The sequence below is a fragment of the Henningerozyma blattae genome, chromosome 4 (assembly GCF_000315915.1).
Source record: "Henningerozyma blattae CBS 6284 chromosome 4, complete genome".
NCBI lineage: Eukaryota > Fungi > Ascomycota > Saccharomycetes > Saccharomycetales > Saccharomycetaceae > Henningerozyma > Henningerozyma blattae.
In genome coordinates, this window is record NC_020188.1 from 1,249,744 (window position 1) to 1,268,736 (window position 18,993).

Consider the following 18,993-nt stretch of genomic DNA (forward strand, 5'->3'; position numbering starts at 1 on the left):
TTCAATATCATATCCATTTTCAATACCATATCCATTTTTTTTTCTTATCCAGATCGATTCCATTGGATGATTCCACAAGGCATCCCACTTTATTCCGTTTTGGATCATATTTTTCGAATCGATTCATCTCTTCAACCCATAACGTCTCCTATTGTGGGTTGCAAACGGATGCGTGCTTTGTTACCTATTCCTTACTATCCAATGCCATCCAAGATACCTTGTGTTTGCGTACGGCTCTCCTTGATCCAGAACGTATATAAACTTGAACATATTTCTCGATAGGTTTCACAAATTCTTTCCTTTCTCTTTGTCCTCTTCTGGTACAAAGAACTACCAATCATTCAAGTTTCGAAGAAACATTTGGCCCCGTACTAAACATACAAAAAAAATTAATCAATTGAATACATTTTTCAACTCTTTCGCTCCAACCGATAATGAAATTGTCTAATATTCTAACAACCACTGCCTTGTTGGTCGTTGCTAACGCCCAAACTATTAGTGACACTGCATCTACTGATGTTACAACTGATACAACTCAAACCTCTGAAGTTACTACTTCTGAAACCACTTCTGAGGCTACCACTTCTGAAACCACTTCTGAGGCTACCACTTCTGAAACCACTTCTGAAGCTACCTCTTCTGAAACCACATCCGAAGCTACCTCTACTTCCGAAGCCACCTCTTCTGAAACCACTTCTGAAGCTACCTCTTCTGAAACCACATCCGAAGCTACCTCTTCTGAAACCACATCCGAAGCTACTTCTACTTCCGAAGCCACCTCTTCTGAAACCACATCCGATGCTACTTCTACTTCCGAAGCCACCTCTTCTGAAACCACATCCGATGCTACTTCTACTTCTGAAGCCACCTCTTCTGAAACCACTTCTGAAGCTACCTCTTCTGAAACCACATCCGAAGCTACCTCTACTTCCGAAGCCACCTCTTCTGGAACCACATCCGAAGCTACCTCTTCTGAAACCACATCCGAAGCTACCTCTTCTGAATCCACATCCGAAGCCACTTCTACTGATATTTCCAGTAGTAGTCACCTCCAGTGTGGAATCTTCAAGCAGTGTCACACAGATGCCTAGCTCTTCTTCAAACATCACTTCTAGTGTCACTTCAGATATTTCTTCTAGTCTATCGTCAAGTGCAATCACCTCCAGTATCACTTCTAATAATATCACTTCATCTGAAACTTCGATCTTGTCTTCAAGCACTGAACCAATCAACTCAACCACTCCAATTACTTCTTCCTCATCCTTTGTTACATCTTCAATTTCCTCTAACGTGACCACCTCAATTTCTTCTGAAACTTCGTCATTGACCAGTTTGGTTCCAAGTAATGCCACTTCTATTGAAACTACTACTACCACTCCAGGAACTACAAGTATTTTCAATAATGACACTACTTCTATTGAAACTACTACTACCACTCCAGGAACTACAAGTATTTTCAATAACGACACTACTTCTATCACCACTACCACTCGTCAACCATTTGACAACGGTACTACAATTACTACCACCACTCGTCAACCATTTGACAACGGTACTACAATTACTACCACCACTCGTCAACCATTTGACAACGGTACCACAATCACTACCACCACTCGTCAACCATTTGACAACGGTACCACAATCACTACCACCACTCGTCAACCATTTGACAACGGTACTACAATCACTTCGACTACTCGTCAACCATTCGACAATGATACTACTGTTACCACAACTACGCGTCAACCTTTCACAAACGATTCTACTATCACCAACCCTGAAACTCATCTAACTACAGTCACCAGCTTGGAAACTACCACAAACGAAAACGGTGAAACTACTACCGCAACCCACAGGTTCACTACACTCGTTCCATCTGCTTACACGACCATCACAAACTTATTGACCACCACAAACGACCGTGGTCAAACCATCGTTGAAACTCACAAACATACTATTGATGCTCAATTCGTATACCCATCTACTACTGGTGGTTCTTCAGTTCCAACTGTCATCTTCGTCACTGGTCAAGCTAACCAATTGGCTCTAGGGTCCTTCGGTGCCATTGCCGCTGCCGCCATGCTTTTATTATAAGCTAATGACAGAAACTACAAATTTCAAAAAGAGACCCTTCCACATAAACAAACACATTTTTTCCCCTAATTCAATGTGCCCTGTAATACCCAACACAAACTTTAATAATTCTTACTAGGTTGACTTTTATTATATTTCTTTTAATTTATAAAAAAAAATAAAAGAAAAAAAATTACTAATTTTCGACAAGATACCCTTTTTTTGTTTTGCTTTTTTTTCTTTATTCTATTTAATACTTTATTCTTTCGTCCTAATTGCTAATTCAACAAAGCTACTAGTTTTAGTTCATCTATTTAACGGTTTGTTATCTTTCTTTCTTAGATAAATGTACATACCTGCTACGTATTAGAAATATATACAACTATTTAATTTCCATAATTATAATTAATCTAATTTACACTTTTGTCCTCTATACACATTATCTCTATCACCATCATCTATTCTCTTGTCTTTTATCTTGTCTTCCCTCTTCCCTCTTCTTACCTACATTCTCTTTAATGGAACAGGAAACGATACTATCAACGAGTCTTCTCCGGACCCCTTTAAATAGCCTTGATTTTACGTCAATACCAGCTCGGCTCATATTAACACCTCACAAGCCGAAATATTGGTAGCGCCGTTTCAAAATAGGAGGCGATACCCCCCTATTACAGATGTCAGGACCAACGTACCGTAATAGGAAACACGGTAGGCTGATAATATTCACAACAAGAATAACAATACGTAGGTTTCCTTTCTCTTTGTTTAGTTTAGTTCGTTTCAATGATAAACACCATAATGTATGATAAACACCCCTGAGCCTTCAAGGTCTTAAGCAAACACAGGCATATATATAAACGAGCTCTTCTCTTTGTATCTACGTCTTTGGGACCCTTCTCTTCTGATACAAACATACGTCTTTCCATCGTCTATCTCTCGTCATACTGTCGTGCTTCTACATCTGCACGCTGTATTCTGTCTTTGCATTGCCAATTCAAACATACAGCCGGATAAATATCCACGTGTCTATCCTGTTGTCTCTCTTTTAGTGACTCCTATTTTACTGGCACTTTGTTTTACTGGCTCCCTGTTTCATTGACACCCTTTTTTTTTTCTTTTTTTTCTGACACCCTTTACTGGCACCCTTTTATTGGCATTCCTTTACTGGCGCTCCCTTTCTTCTCTGTCATTTCACTGTGTCGCGTTTAACCCCCACGGGTCAATTTTTGCCATTTTCAATAAATAAAAAATAAAGGAAAAATATTAAATAACAATAAAACATTTCTTATTTTTAGTTTTTCCGTATTTTCAAGTTTTTAAGAGAAATAAAAACAAGTCGCATTTTTAACATCGATAACTTTAAAACAACTTCCACGCTGTAATAATAATTATAATAATAATATTACTTCGTAACAGCTCTTCCGTTGTCCTATTCCATAACATTATCACTTAGACAGACCTCAGTCTCTTTTTTTTTTTAGGTCTTCTCTTCCAGTCCAAGACCGGGCTATTCTATAATACAAAGTTCCTCTGCACAAGCGCATCCCAAGGCGCAAGTTAACTTCTCAAGTGTATATATACTCTCACACATCATGGCAACACTCTTCAGAAAATGGTTTCTTTCAGATAGACCAGCAAACTCTGCATTAGCAGACTTAGACACAAGATTGGATCCAAACATTAACTGGAGAAAATTGAAACACTATAACCCAACAATAAAAGATATCTTCCATTATGGATTTCTCTCTTCTGTCTTACTCTTTGTCTTTATTACAAATCCAGCTCCATGGCTATATAAGATAGCAGCTTATTTCCTATTATTCCTTCTCTTTTCTATCCCATTAACTTCGCAATTTTTCTTTAATGCTTTACCAATTTTGACTTGGTTGGCTCTATACTTCACTTCATCTTATTTCCCTGCAGAAAAGAGACCAAAGATTACTGTCAAAGTATTACCAACTATCGAAACAATTCTTTACGGAGACAACTTAAGTGACATTTTAGCAACAACAACAAACTCCTTTCTCGATATCTTGGCTTGGCTACCTTACGGGATCTGCCATTTCGGTGCTCCATTTGTTGTTGCAATCGTCTTATTTCTTTTTGCTCCTCCAACTCTTTTAAACGGTTACGCCTTTGCATTCGGCTATTTGAATCTGTTTGGTGTGATGATTCAAAACTTATTCCCTGCTGCTCCTCCTTGGTATAAGATCCTTTACGGGCTAGAGCCTGCCCATTACGGTATGCATGGATCTCCAGGTGGTTTGGCTAGAATTGATAAATTATTCCATATCGATTTGTATACTCCAGCATTTTCAAACTCGTCTGTCATTTTTGGTGCCTTCCCATCCTTACATTCAGGTTGTGCTACCATGGAAGCCTTATTCTTTTCTTATTGTTTCCCTAAGCTAAGACCATTATTCATCTTCTATGTTTGTTGGTTATGGTGGGCTACCATGTATTTAACCCATCATTATTTTGTAGATCTAATGGCAGGGTCAGTAATGTCATTTGTCATCTTTCAATATACAAAATATAACCAATTACCATTGATCGACCCTGATTGTTTTTGTAGATGGTCTTATGGTATTCTAGAAAAGTTTGATACTGTTAGAAATGATCCTTTATCGTCCTATGCTACTGGGTCATATACTGGAAGTGCAAGCGGTGCTACAAGAACCTCTTCAAATAATATTGAATACAATAGCTCCAGTAATGAATATCCTCTAGGTTTGGATGATGATATTGATATTGAAAATGTCAGCCTTTCCAATTTAACTACACCACCTTCTTCTGACTTTAACTCCTCAAAGGAGAAAAGTTACACTCCTTCTTCAAATAATACCTTTGATTAAGTATTGACATTTGCAATATTGATATCAGTATCATAATCAAACCCCAAGGAAATATCTGTTGAATGATTAAGAGAAAAACAAAAAAAGAACAAATGATACCCTCCCCTCCCTAAAAAAGCAAAATCAATACGAAACGTATTTCCACTATCTTTTTTCCACCTCCTTTTTCTTTCTCCTGTTCTATTTCTAATTGTATTTTATATTTTTGCCTTAATTCTTTCCTCCCACGTTTAGTTTTTTTTTTTACGTTATTTTACATTTGTTATTTCCATTTTATTTCGTTACAAATTTTTCTTATCTATATATTTTCTCATCCTCATCCAACCAAGAATATTTGCTTTTTAAACCGAAAAAAACAACTTCCAGCAAGCTTCTCAGCTATCCCATCATCCAACAATCGTCGATTATACTGCTAATGATTCGCCTGATAGAGTATACTTCTTACCAATCTAGTATTTTTTTTCATTTTTTTTTATTTTATTTTATTTTTTTTATCCTATTGCTCAATATTATTCCATTCCAATTTCATCTAACATTTCTTTTCTTACGAGTTCTTTTAATTAATTACAATAGCATTGTACTAAGTTAATTTACATGATCTGTATTCCTAAAAAAATATATAATGATAATAAAATAAAAAAAGTAGGAATGCTTAATATTTAAAAAAAAAATGAAAAAAAAAATCAAGATCTTCCATGCATGGTCAAGAATAGGATTTTCGCATTCTTCATCCACATATACATAATAATAATAATATATATATATTTCAACTGTATGTGCATTCTTTCCATTAAAAAGAAAAAAGGGAAAGGGAAAAGAAATAAACATTTTTTTATCGCATTCATTGGTGTTTGTGATCCAGCTTTCATTACCATCATTATGAGGCACCCATTTTTTTTTTTACTTGCCAATTTTGTAACTCAAAATTATATAACTAATGCATTCTATCCACACAATTATTGAAAAGTTTGATTTCCTAATGCTAACATATAATTAATAAAATAATATTAATAGTAATAAAAAAATTATCTAGTGATCTTTTATTGTATAGTCTTAATAGTAAATTATATTTCATTAATTTTAAACTTCTGTTCAGCACGCGCTATCTCACTCCGGACGAACTAACTACAATTTTCACTTTTACTTTTACTTTTTTTTTTCAAAAACGTTATAGTGATGAGCAAGCAATACAGTTTGTACATGATTAATTTAAATCAGATACATAATCATTTAACTTTATAGTAATATAATTTCAATTTTCTTCAATAATAAACAATTAAAAATCTAGAAAAAATCCAGGATCATGTCTCAAGCAATTGTTTCCAATAGAAAGAGACTTTCTGAAGGTTTAGCAGTTACTCAAAAGGTATTTGTTCGTTCAAGGAATGGTGGTGCTACTAAAATTGTAAGAGAACATTATTTACGTAGTGATATTCCATGTTCATCAAAGGCATGTACAAAATGTTTAGATATCGTTGTTCCCAATGCTAAAAATGAATTACCAAACTTCGTTTTATCAGAGGATCCTCAATCAATTGAGAAAATCGGCAAGCATTATGTTGTTTTAGATACGAATATTGTTTTACAAGCTATAGATCTGTTAGAAAATCCAAACTGTTTTTTCGATGTGATCATTCCACAAATCGTATTAGATGAAGTTAGAAATAAATCTTACCCTGTTTATACAAGATTAAGAACACTATGTAGAGATAGTGATGAAAAGAAAAGATTTATTATTTTTCACAACGAATTTAATGAAAATACTTTTGTGGAAAGATTAAATAATGAATCTATCAATGATAGAAATGATAGAGCTATTAGAAAGACTTGTGAATGGTATTGCAAACATTTGAAAAAACAAAATATTAATACTATCTTAGTTTCCAACGATAGATTAAATAGAGATGCAACCAAAAATCCAGTAGACTCTAATATTATAGCACTAAGTTTACTAGAATATGTGGATTTATTACCCAATGTAGATGAGATTAAGGACTCCATTCCAAATCTTGAAGTCAGTTCCATTAATGTTAATGATAAAGAAGCTAAATCAGAATTCACTTTCCCTGAATATTACTCAACTTCAAGGATTATGGGTGGGATTAAAAATGGTGTACTATATCAAGGTAATATCCAAATATCAGAATATAATTTCTTAGAAGGTTCTGTTAATTTATCTACTTTTTCAAAGCCAGTTTTAGTGGTTGGCCAAAAAAATTTAAATAGAGCGTTTAATGGTGACCAAGTTGTGGTAGAATTATTACCACAATCAGAATGGAAAGCTCCTTCATCTATTGTTATGGATGCTGAACATTTCAATGTTAATGATAATCCAGATGATGATGATGACGAAAGTAATGAAAATAATGGAAATTTAATTATGTCTGATAAACAACGTAGATTATTAGCCAAGGATGCCATTCTAGCCCAAAAATCAAATAAAATACAACCTACAGCTAGAATTGTAGCTATTCCAAGAAGATCCTGGAGACAATACGTGGGCCAAATTGCTCCAAATTCTATTGACACCCAAGTTTCAAGCGGTAGTCAAAATGTTTTCGTCCTTTTGATGGACAAATCTTTACCTAAGATTAGAATCCGTACAAGACGTGCAAAGGAATTAGTAGGTAGAAGAATTGTCATATCTGTAGATTCATGGCCTGCAAATCATAAATATCCTTTAGGTCATTTTGTTAGAGATTTAGGTGAAGTTGAATCTGTCCAAGCTGAAACAGAAAGTTTATTATTAGAACATGACGTTGAATATAGACCTTTCTCCAAGAAAGTCTTGGACTGTTTACCTTCTGAAGGTCATGAATGGAAAGTACCATCTGATCTTACCTCTTCTGATGCCTTAGCTAAAGATCCACAATTAGCAAGAAGAAAAGATTTAAGAGATAAGTTAATCTGTAGTATTGATCCACCAGGATGTGTTGATATTGATGACGCATTACATGCTAAGAAGTTGCCAAATGGTAATTGGGAAGTTGGTGTTCATATTGCTGATGTCACTCATTTTGTAAAACCTAATACTCCTTTAGATGCAGAAGGTGCGTCAAGAGGTACCTCTGTTTATTTAGTCGATAAACGTATTGATATGTTACCATTGTTATTAGGTACTGATTTATGTTCTTTAAAGCCATACGTTGATAGATATGCCTTTTCAGTATTATGGGAATTAGATGATAATGCTAATATTGTAGATGTCAACTTTACAAAATCAGTTATCAGATCTAGGGAAGCATTTTCGTACGAACAAGCTCAAATTAGAATTGATGATAAGTCTCAAACAGATGAATTAACTCAAGGCATGAGAGCTCTTTTAAAATTATCTATCAAATTAAAGCAAAAGAGATTAGATGCTGGTGCTTTGAATTTGGCCTCTCCTGAAGTTAAAGTTCACATGGATAGTGAAACCTCAGATCCAAATGAAGTTGAAATTAAAAAATTATTGGCTACTAATTCGTTGGTTGAAGAGTTTATGTTGCTAGCTAATATTTCTGTTGCGAGAAAAATCTTTGAATCTTTCCCACAAACAGCAATGCTTAGAAGACATGGTGTACCACCATCTACCAATTTTGAAACATTAAATGAAATGCTACACCAAAGAAAACAAATGACTATCTCGTTAGAGTCATCTAAGGCATTAGCAGATTCTTTAGATCGTTGTGTTGATCCAAAGGATCCATATTTCAATACTTTAATACGTATTATGTCTACTCGTTGTATGATGGCAGCTCAATATTTCTATTCTGGTGCTTACTCATATTCTGAATTCCGTCATTACGGTTTAGCTGTTGATATCTATACTCATTTCACATCGCCTATTAGACGTTACTGTGATGTTGTTGCCCACAGACAATTGGCAGGTGCTATTGGCTATGAACCGTTAGACCTATCCCATAGAGATAAGAATAAGATGGACATGATCTGTAGAAATATTAATAAAAGACACAGAAATGCCCAATTTGCTGGTAGAGCAAGTATTGAATATTATGTTGGCCAAGTAATGAGAAATAATGAATCTGTTGAAACTGGTTATGTAATTAAAGTTTTAAATAATGGTATTGTTGTTCTGGTACCAAGATTCGGTGTTGAAGGTCTAATTAGAATAGAAAACATGACTAAGGATCCAGACTCTTCCGCTTTCGATGAAGTTGAATTTAAATTAACTTTTACTGATAACGAGACTGGTAAGAAGAGAGAGGTATTTGTATTTGATAAAGTTGATGTATATGTCAAATCCGTTCTAGATCCTGTTACAAGTAAACGTAAAGCTGCATTATTATTGAAATGATCTACTAAATAATTTTAAATATCCCATATAATACTCATTTATAGATATCCATTCTATACTAATAAATATTGTACATTATCTTTTAATTCCACCATATATTATTGCTTTTAATATTACATACTTTCGGTGGTTATGAAACTCCTAAGTGAGATAAGGACGCGTCAACTAATAACGCGAAAATGAACTTTTTATAATAAAGCATGGTCATCACCAGAAAGATATAATAACGCTGATATTTTTTTGTATTAGGGAGCTCTAGGAAAAAATAATACACACACGTGTATGTATGACATTTAGGAATGTCTTCAACTAATTCTAAGAAATTAAACTCTACAATGAACAATAGCTTGAGGAAAAAATATATCCAGTCATCTCTACGAATAAATTCCAAAAATTCCAAAAATATTTTTGAAAGATGTTATAATTGTAATATGGTATATAATAAAGATTCAGCCATAGATTTAAATAATCATAAAAAGTTCCACGATTTATCTTTGAATGGACGTAACTGGAACAAGAGCTGGGGTGAAATAATAACAAATCATAGCAAATGCAACGATATACACAATATCACAGATAACATTAAGAAAAATAAAGCAAATACTTTAGACAAATATTTTCTTACTCCACCAACTAGTAGCATTACCTCTCCCAAAAAGGGCAATAATATATTACTGAAAACAGACACTCGTATGAAAAAGGAGTACATTGTAGAGATACGAAAGACTTTTAATAGTGAGATACGGGCCGCTACTCAGCTTATGGAACTTGTTAATAATGAACTGAATGCCCCACATGATGAAAATGATTTTTGGAGCACTCCTTCAGGTAACGGTAAAGCGTTTGGTTACATTAAAGATAATAAATTGGTTGGTATTACTACAATTGAAATTTTGGACTTAAATTGCAAGAGAGGCAGATGGATGATTTCAGATAGCAAAGTTATTGTTGAAAATGTTTTTCCATACTTTAAATTAGGCATATCTAGAATATGGGTTTGCAAAAATCAACGAGGAAAAGGCATTGCGGCAAAATTGTTAGAGGCAGCAAGATTGAACACATTGGTACGAACAAAAGAAGCAAGTATAGAGCTAGAAAAATGGAATTTAGCATGGAGTCAGCCAACAGAGATGGGTGGGAAATTGGCTTTAAAATATAACAGCGTGAAACATAAATCAGGTAAACTTTTAATACCGTGCTATATTTAATGCTTAAGATTACATTTAGTCACTTTTATTCTAATATGCTTCTGATTTTAGTGGCGAACTGTTGATAATTTACGGTTTTTTTTGTGTTCTAAAGTCGCAAAAATTTATATTTGCTGATTTTGCAAGTAAAATCAATATTGTCTTATAAATCAGCGCTTCTTCAATTGTTATTAAAATATAAAGCTATTAAACTATTATATACTCCAAATTTGGTGGACTAAATAAACATTTTAATAAACAAACAGAGATCAATCAGAACTAATGATAGATATTTCCTTTACAGTTGCTCCTGTAACCTCCGTATCATTGTCATACGTTCCTTCGAAGCTAAACAAAACATACCTGATCAAGTTAGAAATATTAGAGTGATTGGGATATTTCTCATTAATATTTTTAAAATTAAACTCGAAATTAGTCACGTTACTTGGCAATAGGTCAATGATTGAATCTTCCACAATTTCTGCATAAAAAGGTTTCGAAGGTAGTACCACTTGGTTGTCAATAACTGAAATGGATTCCTCTTCAATTATTTTATTCATTTGTACCTTAGTGGTAAAATTGAAGACACTTGGTATGACTGAAATTGAGAAATATTTTGCAGGACGACTACCCCATAAAATTTGACCACCAGATATGTTACTGCTATTGTATGCTCCCAGATCAATAATAACTCTGCTAATGCTGCTTTTATTAGCTGGTTGCCAATGTGTGTAATTATTTCCATCAACGAGTGAAAATGGTACATCCCCTGGAACACCTTCCGTCAGATTTGCTACCTGTTTTCCTTCAGCTAGATTACTAGGTATATTTTTTAAAGGTTTAAACAATGGTATTTTTACTTCTTCTCCAGGTTCCAATGTGATAAAAGTCCCATTTGAATAGGATTTGGATTTTTCCTCTTCTCTGCCGAAGAATTCATTCCCAATTGTTCTCTTTTCAAAATTACTAGTCTTATTATTTCTAGTGAAAATGTCTACTTCATCACTGAAATAATTTCTAGTTGGTACTTTAATTCTAATATTTTGAGTACCATTTTTATGTTTAATATACCCGAAATCGTCATCAGTACTGATATCTAGCGTTTGACCCAGAAAATGAAACCCTTGAATATGTAACCCACCATTTAGCAACTCTAATTTGATTGGATCGAATCTCAAAAATCGTTCTATTTTATTGGTTTGGGTATTCATCTCATATGAATACCTAATACCTGTTAACCCAAATAGAATACTTTGTAAGAATCCACCATGTGCAGTAAGAAATGGAAATGCAGGTTGTGTTTCACCATTCTTCATAAAATCATCATCTGCTTGCTCACTAAACTGAGCAAATGGACCTCTTAGAAATGGTATTACCGATTTATAAAGGTAGCTTTCAGAAGAGGTTCCATGATTCAACAGGCTTGAAGCAGCGGCAACAAATACAGGAAATGTCATTGCAGGTCCAGCTGCTGATTGGTGTTCAGAATAATAAAATAAATCCTTGACAGCATCATTTAAATTTGATTCATCAGTGATGAATCCCAGAGGATACACCATCAGAGCAACATCAGCTTGCTTTACCTTTGTCGTACTGTTCATTCCAGTATATTCTAAAGTTATATTTGTGTCTGCTTTTGGAATATAGAGGTTTTTAGAAATTTCCATCCAATTTTCATCTATTGTTTCATTCAAATGATGTCCAATATCAGTAGCCCATTTTAAAAGACTTCTAATACCAGCATTTGTAAAGGCACCATTATCAATAAAGTCAGCAAATTCGTCTGGATCAGTCATATTTTGAGTTACGTACATTCCAGAAGTTTCGTTATATTGAACATACTCACTGAAAAATTTTGCAGCATCATTAACAATTGGCCAGGCAGTGTAACGTAGATAGTCTTCATCACCACCCCCAGACATATACAAGGAAATAGCTGCTAAAGCAATATCAATATTAATATGGTATTCATAATCAAAACATGGACCAGTCGAAGTACAGTTTGCAAATTTACCTGAAGTCCACGGATATAAAGCACCGTCATAGCCATAACTATTAGCATTGATTTTAGCTTGCTCATGTGTCGCATTCCTATAATTGATCATTTTGTTTGATATTTTTGGGAAAAATGGCAATAAAGAAGGTTGGATCCATAAATCAGAATCCCAAAATACCATGCCGCCATAGGAATCCGATGATAAACCACTAACAGATACCGGCAATCCTCTATTATCAGCTACATTTTTGGATCTTGTATTAGACAATAGATGAAATATTGATGACTTAGCAGTCATATCAAGTAAAGAGTCACCTGGAATACTTAGGTCAGTATTCTCAAGCAATTTCTTCCATGCAACATAATTTGAATCATATAATTGAGTATAATTCAAGCTCAGGTCAAGTATTGATGATTTAGCCATTTTAAATGTTGAATTAAAATCAGCATCATTACCATACTCGGTTGAAATAATCCCAACAAATTTATTGAATATAATGGTTGGATTATTTAAATCTATTTTGCATGATAATGAGTGCTCGATCTTTTCATTAATCTTAGAATATGCAGTATTATATTCTATGTCATTTTCAATCTGAAGTGTTGAATATAGAGATGCAACTGAATCATCGGTATTTTCTGGTGAAACACTCATAAAAATTGCACCGTTTTTCAGATCATATCCATATTCATTGAGAACTGTTCTATGAGAGGAGTTAAAATCCAAGATATCGACAACTTGAATATCAATTTGATCCATCATATACTCATTTGGATTCAACAATGTAACATTTAATGATAGGATACCTAAATACGAAATCTCTCTATGGGCAAATACCTCAGTTTTGATATTAACTAGATCATTTAAATAATTAAATGATGTAGTTACCACACCGTTAGACATTGACATATTTTGGAAATAATTTGACATGTTATTTTCATCAATTAATGCTTCTGGTGAAATTAAATGGTCAGTACCATTTACAGATAATATTATTTTAATGTTTGTCCATTCTGGGATTGAAGCAATTACCGTAGAGTAACCAACTTCATCTAATTCAGGAAAATTTGTTGAGGTTAATTTTTCTTGTTGTGAAAAAAAATCTGAAACAAATGAACCAGCATATCTATGATTTCTTAATGGCCAACCATTATTTAAAGCACCTTCTACACTTGAATTTGCAGCCCATAGATTAATTGTATCTAAAGCATAACCAAATCCTACATTTGGAATTCTAGAACCAATATAACCATTAGCTACATAAGGTTGTCTTGAATAAGCATGCTGTTTAGTGAATTGTTTTGTGCCTAATATTTGATTTGTTGAATCATAATATGAATTATCATTGTTATCTATTAATATTTGGTATAGATTGTTTGTTTTATTTTGTGATTTCAACCCACTGACCACCTGCAGATATTGTAAAATAATAAAAATGTTAAAGAAGATAGAAAATAAAATATTAAATATCATTTTTTTTTGAGCTAATTTTTTTCTTTGTTAAATATAGCTATTATATTATAAATTTAAGTAATGCAATGCAGTAATTATGACGTTACTAGCAATTAAAAGAAATTAATTTCTTTAGAAAGTGTAAATTATATACTGAAATAATACTTAATTAATTAAAACATATAGATATCAACGATTTGCTTAAATTTTTGACTTGTTTAAATATATTTTTTTTATTTTTGTTCTTTTAAAAATTTCACAAGTTGAATAGTTATTTCAAACTCGAAAAATATAATAGAATTTTATTTAATAATGGTTACTCATATAGAATCAATTCTCTTGGAGTAATATTTCTATTAGTTCTTTCTAAGATGTTTTTTTTTTTTCGTAATTTCAATAAAATATTTTTTGAGTTTCGAAATTTCTATGTATAATTTCCATATGTATTTTTACTTTGTGGTATAATACTTATTCATCGAGCGATTATGTCATCAAAAGAATGTGAAAAATAGGAAACATAGGCTTTTTTTTAATTAAAAAAAAATGCGGAGTACAAATATATTAAGAATACGTCATTATGTTGTTTTTTTGTTGTTGTTTTTTAAATAACAAGGAAATGCTCCTTATAATTAATTGAGGAGTTTATTCATTTATGTTCTACAATTTTCTTCTAATAATTGTGGCACGGATTTTCACATGTATTTTACATTTTTTTTTTCTAAAAAATTCTATAAGCCTAGGAGAGTAAGCTAAATTAAATAGTTAGGTAAAGAAGTAAATAATATTGAAAGTAGTGTTGAAATTATTTAGTTTGAAAATACTTGCACCCGAGAGACACAATTGAATTAGCGGCTACGATAATATATTGAACAAATAGTACTGGAGGGTAAGTATGATTGTGCTAGTATTTGGAATATTAGAACAAATTAAGTTTTAATCGGGAAACTACTGGGATTCAAGAGAGTTAGACATTGTTATACAGTGTTTAAGATGTAAAGACGATTATTTTATTTAGAAATATATAGAAAAATACTATAACTAAAATGAATATATTTCTTAAATAGTGTTTTTCGATATAAAAAGAAAAACACATTTTAAATAATAAGTCACGTGATAAAAGTCTTTTACCACTTAATAGAAAATGATATAATCATATTCCAGCAGTAAGTTGTAGTTATAAGAATAATCAGGGTTATAGTCATCTGTAAAATACTAGTCAGACCACTATAGAAAGTTTAACAAAAACATATGGGCGTGTGGCGTAGTTGGTAGCGCGCTCCCTTAGCATGGGAGAGGTCTTCGGTTCGACTCCGGACTCGTCCAGTTAGCGCAAGTGGTTTAGTGGTAAAATCCAACGTTGCCATCGTTGGGCCCCCGGTTCGATTCCGGGCTTGCGCAGTTTAATTTTTTTTGGCCGAATTCTGGGGTGTCACGTGACTGGGGAATTTCGTACTTAAACGAGCAAGAATATTTTGTCAAATGAAATAGAATTGTGTTGTAATTTTTATTTGAAATATGTTTTCTTTATTTGGTAAAAAATTTTTACATATTCCTAATTTTTTTAATGGCAAGTTACTAATATAATATTATCCCATCCGAGTAATAAATTTGGCCGAAAAGTGTCACAAAATATATGTAAATAAATATAAATGAAAATTGGTAATACTTTTTAGTTTGTTTGCTTTTTTGTTCGTTTTTTCTCAGTTTTTGGAAAAAAACCACAGGTCAAATCAATATTAAACTATATAAGTCTCTTTTTGTGTTTTTTTGCTTATATATCATAATACATAGAAAAAACAATATTAATCTTGGAACATATTCGAACGTTGATACATATCTTTTTTGAAATCCTCATACTGGAAACTTGGCTTTCTGTAATGATTATTGTTTTTAACATGAATATCTTGTTGCCTACCCCTTGCTTGGTCGGTTAGCGTACGTCCAGTATCTTCATGCATGAAGGAGTCTTTAAATTGTGGTTTTTCCTCTTCCAAAGAGGTTTGACTATCATTCAATAGGTTTGTAGTCATATAACGTTCATGGCAAGTGTCTTGTAGGTTCATAGATGGAACACTGCTCTGTCTTCTGTTTCTATAATGTCTTTTACTCTCATCAATGGGACTCTCTTTGGATCTATCCTGGGAATCAAGAGTGTTTTGCAACTTAGTATTGATGTTGGAGATGGAATTTTTTCTAGAATTCAAGGCATCTATATAATTTGTAGATTGACGACGTTGCAAGTTGACATCCCTTCTATCCATGGAGCCATTAGAAGAGGACGACGATTGCTGATAATTTCTTGGAAGTTCATTACTATCCTCATTAAAAATAGGCATTCTGTTGAACATCATCATATCCATCTCCACAGCATCCACCATTGAACCATTATCCTTAGGCTTGGGAGGTTCTTGTAAATTGATGAAATCATTGATTGGGGTCTTTGTGGTCATTTTTGGTTGGTTTTTTTAGTTTTAATGTTTTTATGTTTGTTTTATTTATATTATGTGTTAGCTATAATCAAATGAATGTATTTGTGCAAGCACTTAGAAGAATCCAGTTATCTTTAGCCAGATATATCAAATGGTCTTGAATGAATTTTAAATGATCTTAAATAAAATTTCAGATCCCAGGAACCCAATGCCAAAAAGTTCCTGCAAACAATGGCTGTCCCGAATCTGTCCACTCGTTCTGCTTATATACATTTGGCCCTGCCGCCGCGGAGAGCAAATACCCCCGCGTCAGACTCCACACACCCCACAGATAGCGGCGCAGTGTGGGGTGGCCGCGTCAGTAAATGGGTGCCCCGTATTTTGTGGCGCCTATGAAAAGTAAGGTGACATATTCAAGTTTTGTTGTGTTGGGTCACACTGATTGGTCCTACAACAAGGTTAAGGAAAGTAAGGTGTGACGGTATGTTGTCTATGGGTTGAATGTCGTTTGTTGGAATAGGAGTATATCAGTGTGTGTGAGTGTGTGTGCGCGTGAGTTAAGGAAGGAAAGATCACGCAGAATAACCAATAAAGTTTCAACAGAGGATGATTTTCTCCATAAAAGGCACACGACAATGGAGATAATATAGGTAAAGTAGTCAAAAACAAGCGTATAAACACATGTAATGAAATGCAGATTTGTGGTCGGTGTAGCCCGGAGACACAATAGTTTTCCGGATTACGTAGGTTCCTGTTGTATCACGTGATACGGGTTCGGTCAAGAAAAAAATAAAGCGTCACAGACAGGATTCGAACCTGCGCAGGTAAAACCCAATGCCTAATTGCAACTTTCAATAGATAGCAGGGCATCGCCTTAACCACTCGGCCACTGGGACTGAATTGATTTTGTGGTATAGTGATCTGGCTAGTATTTTACAGATGACTATAACTCTGATTATTCTTATAACTATAAGTTACTTATAACTATAAGTTACTTATCTTATTCAGTATATAAAGCGAGTTTACGCGTCGCAACATGTTGACTCGAACGTCTCTGATTTAGTTAGGGCTTGTAAGCTCCTAGAAATTTTAATCAAGAGTAAGATTTATCATCAACACAAACCACGTGATATGCAATTATACCATGAATGATTTCAATTAGATATTATTTTTCAAAGATTTGCTTATTACAAAATAAGTATCCAAATTTGAATATATAAATCATAGTAAAGTTGCTTGATTTTATAAAAAATATAAAAAAAAAATCTAAAAATATTTGAAGCGATGAGGTATATGAGATAGAAAAAAAAAAGAAATAAGAAAAAAAAGAAATAAGTCAACATTAAAAGTAAATAGGAATAAAACACAACAACTGTATAGTACGAGCACGTTTACCATGGATAAAACACAAACATTTATAAAAGATTATTTATTTAGTAGGAATTTTGATGATCCAAATAAACCCTTTGATGATAAAAGATTTAATGAAAAACTTTTAATTATCCCCACAGATGGTGGATTATTTATTAAATTAAGAAAGAAAAAAAAGCAAAATAAATTAAGTGTTGAAAAAATTGAAAATTCTAAAATATTCCATAAGGAAAATCATGAAAATTATAAACAGATTAATAAGAATTCTAAAAAATCATTAAAAGAATATATTAATACTTGTGAAAAAACCAATTTACAAATTAAAAAAATTATAAAAGATGAAAAAATTCAAGATCGATTAGAATTAGAAACTTATTTGAAAAAGACTCATGTTGAATTATATAATAATCTACCGAATTATGAGAAGATTAAACCAATGTATGAAGAATTATGGGTAAATTATATTAAAGAAATTTTAAATATTCCGCAAGAAATTCCAAATATTGATAAGTTTCAAATATCGGGAGGAAATAATTCATTAGTGAAATTATCTATGGCTGACTTTAATGGTTGTAAGATTCATGTTACTAAAAGTAAAAATAAAAATCTAATTAATATGGAAGGGATAATATTATGGGATGCACAAAAGAGTTTTATAATTATTACCAAAGGTAAAATGATGGATGAAATTAAATGTATACCAAAGAAAGGTACGATTTTCAAATTTGAGATTCCAATCAAAGAAGACTATTATTTGCAATATACTATACTAGGTGATCGTTTTAAATATAGAAGTAGTGATCGTGCTGGTAGGAAGTTTAAAAGTCGTAGATGTGATGATATGTTATATTATGTTCAAAATTGAGCCTCAAAAAAAAAAGGGGGCGGGGGCGATGATCATAATATGTCTATGTATTACTTTGAATTGTACATACACAAATTTAATCCATTGAATTTAAAATTTGTAAAATTTCATCATATAATGTTGAATCATTTAAAGAATCATTAATAAATTTATTTAAATCAATATTTTTTGTTGAATCATTTTCAGTTTCATTATTTTGTAATAATTTATAATCATCTTTAATAATTTTTGATTCTATGAGAGCTGAATTTATACCTCTATTTTTAAAAATCAAAGATTCATCTTTTGATACCATTTGATTTACAATTTCAATGATTTTCAATTTAATTAAATCTTGAATGTTTTGATCATTTTCTATATTGTTTGATAAGATTTGGTTTTTCAATTTATCGAAATGACCTTGTCTTTTAAAATCGATCACCAATTGTTGAGCAGGGTCTATATTTTGTTTATCCATAATGGGA

General features: G+C 32.6%; 8 protein-coding genes and 3 non-coding genes across 11 annotated transcripts; 7 read left to right on the forward strand and 4 right to left on the reverse strand.

Moving 5' to 3' along the window:
• Positions 1 to 516: 516 nt before the first annotated feature.
• TBLA0D05050 (uncharacterized protein) lies at positions 517 to 2,097 on the forward strand (the record flags this gene model as incomplete). Its single annotated transcript, XM_004180470.1, has 1 exon — positions 517 to 2,097. One exon carries the CDS (start codon positions 517 to 519, stop codon positions 2,095 to 2,097), a length of 1,581 nt encoding a protein of 526 aa, XP_004180518.1.
• Positions 2,098 to 3,668: 1,571 nt separating this feature from the next.
• TBLA0D05060 (phosphatase PAP2 family protein) lies at positions 3,669 to 4,931 on the forward strand (the record flags this gene model as incomplete). Its single annotated transcript, XM_004180471.1, has 1 exon — positions 3,669 to 4,931. The coding sequence occupies one exon, from the start codon at positions 3,669 to 3,671 to the stop codon at positions 4,929 to 4,931; it is 1,263 nt and encodes a 420-aa protein (XP_004180519.1).
• A 1,303-nt stretch (positions 4,932 to 6,234) lies between these two features.
• DIS3 (exosome catalytic subunit DIS3) lies at positions 6,235 to 9,228 on the forward strand (the record flags this gene model as incomplete). Its single annotated transcript, XM_004180472.1, has 1 exon — positions 6,235 to 9,228. The coding sequence occupies one exon, from the start codon at positions 6,235 to 6,237 to the stop codon at positions 9,226 to 9,228; it is 2,994 nt and encodes a 997-aa protein (XP_004180520.1).
• A 299-nt stretch (positions 9,229 to 9,527) lies between these two features.
• Positions 9,528 to 10,436, forward strand: ECO1 (Eco1p; the record flags this gene model as incomplete). Its single annotated transcript, XM_004180473.1, has 1 exon — positions 9,528 to 10,436. One exon carries the CDS (start codon positions 9,528 to 9,530, stop codon positions 10,434 to 10,436), a length of 909 nt encoding a protein of 302 aa, XP_004180521.1.
• A 248-nt stretch (positions 10,437 to 10,684) lies between these two features.
• On the reverse strand, positions 10,685 to 13,885 carry TBLA0D05090 (uncharacterized protein; the record flags this gene model as incomplete). The annotated part of the gene is made up of 1 exon (XM_004180474.1): positions 10,685 to 13,885. One exon carries the CDS (start codon positions 13,883 to 13,885, stop codon positions 10,685 to 10,687), a length of 3,201 nt encoding a protein of 1,066 aa, XP_004180522.1.
• A 1,229-nt stretch (positions 13,886 to 15,114) lies between these two features.
• Positions 15,115 to 15,187, forward strand: TBLA0Dtrna4A. Its single transcript has one exon. It is a non-coding gene; the product is annotated as a tRNA-Ala (tRNA).
• Positions 15,188 to 15,191: 4 nt separating this feature from the next.
• TBLA0Dtrna4G lies at positions 15,192 to 15,262 on the forward strand. The gene has a single exon. It is a non-coding gene; the product is annotated as a tRNA-Gly (tRNA).
• A 404-nt stretch (positions 15,263 to 15,666) lies between these two features.
• IGD1 (Igd1p) lies at positions 15,667 to 16,314 on the reverse strand (the record flags this gene model as incomplete). Its single annotated transcript, XM_004180475.1, has 1 exon — positions 15,667 to 16,314. The coding sequence occupies one exon, from the start codon at positions 16,312 to 16,314 to the stop codon at positions 15,667 to 15,669; it is 648 nt and encodes a 215-aa protein (XP_004180523.1).
• A 774-nt stretch (positions 16,315 to 17,088) lies between these two features.
• On the reverse strand, positions 17,089 to 17,189 carry TBLA0Dtrna3S. The gene is given in 2 exon segments: positions 17,089 to 17,134; positions 17,152 to 17,189. It is a non-coding gene; the product is annotated as a tRNA-Ser (tRNA).
• Positions 17,190 to 17,689: 500 nt separating this feature from the next.
• On the forward strand, positions 17,690 to 18,529 carry POP4 (RNase P/RNase MRP complex subunit; the record flags this gene model as incomplete). Its single annotated transcript, XM_004180476.1, has 1 exon — positions 17,690 to 18,529. The coding sequence occupies one exon, from the start codon at positions 17,690 to 17,692 to the stop codon at positions 18,527 to 18,529; it is 840 nt and encodes a 279-aa protein (XP_004180524.1).
• A 76-nt stretch (positions 18,530 to 18,605) lies between these two features.
• SHG1 (Shg1p) lies at positions 18,606 to 18,986 on the reverse strand (the record flags this gene model as incomplete). The annotated part of the gene is made up of 1 exon (XM_004180477.1): positions 18,606 to 18,986. One exon carries the CDS (start codon positions 18,984 to 18,986, stop codon positions 18,606 to 18,608), a length of 381 nt encoding a protein of 126 aa, XP_004180525.1.
• Between the last annotated feature and the right edge of the window lie 7 nt (positions 18,987 to 18,993).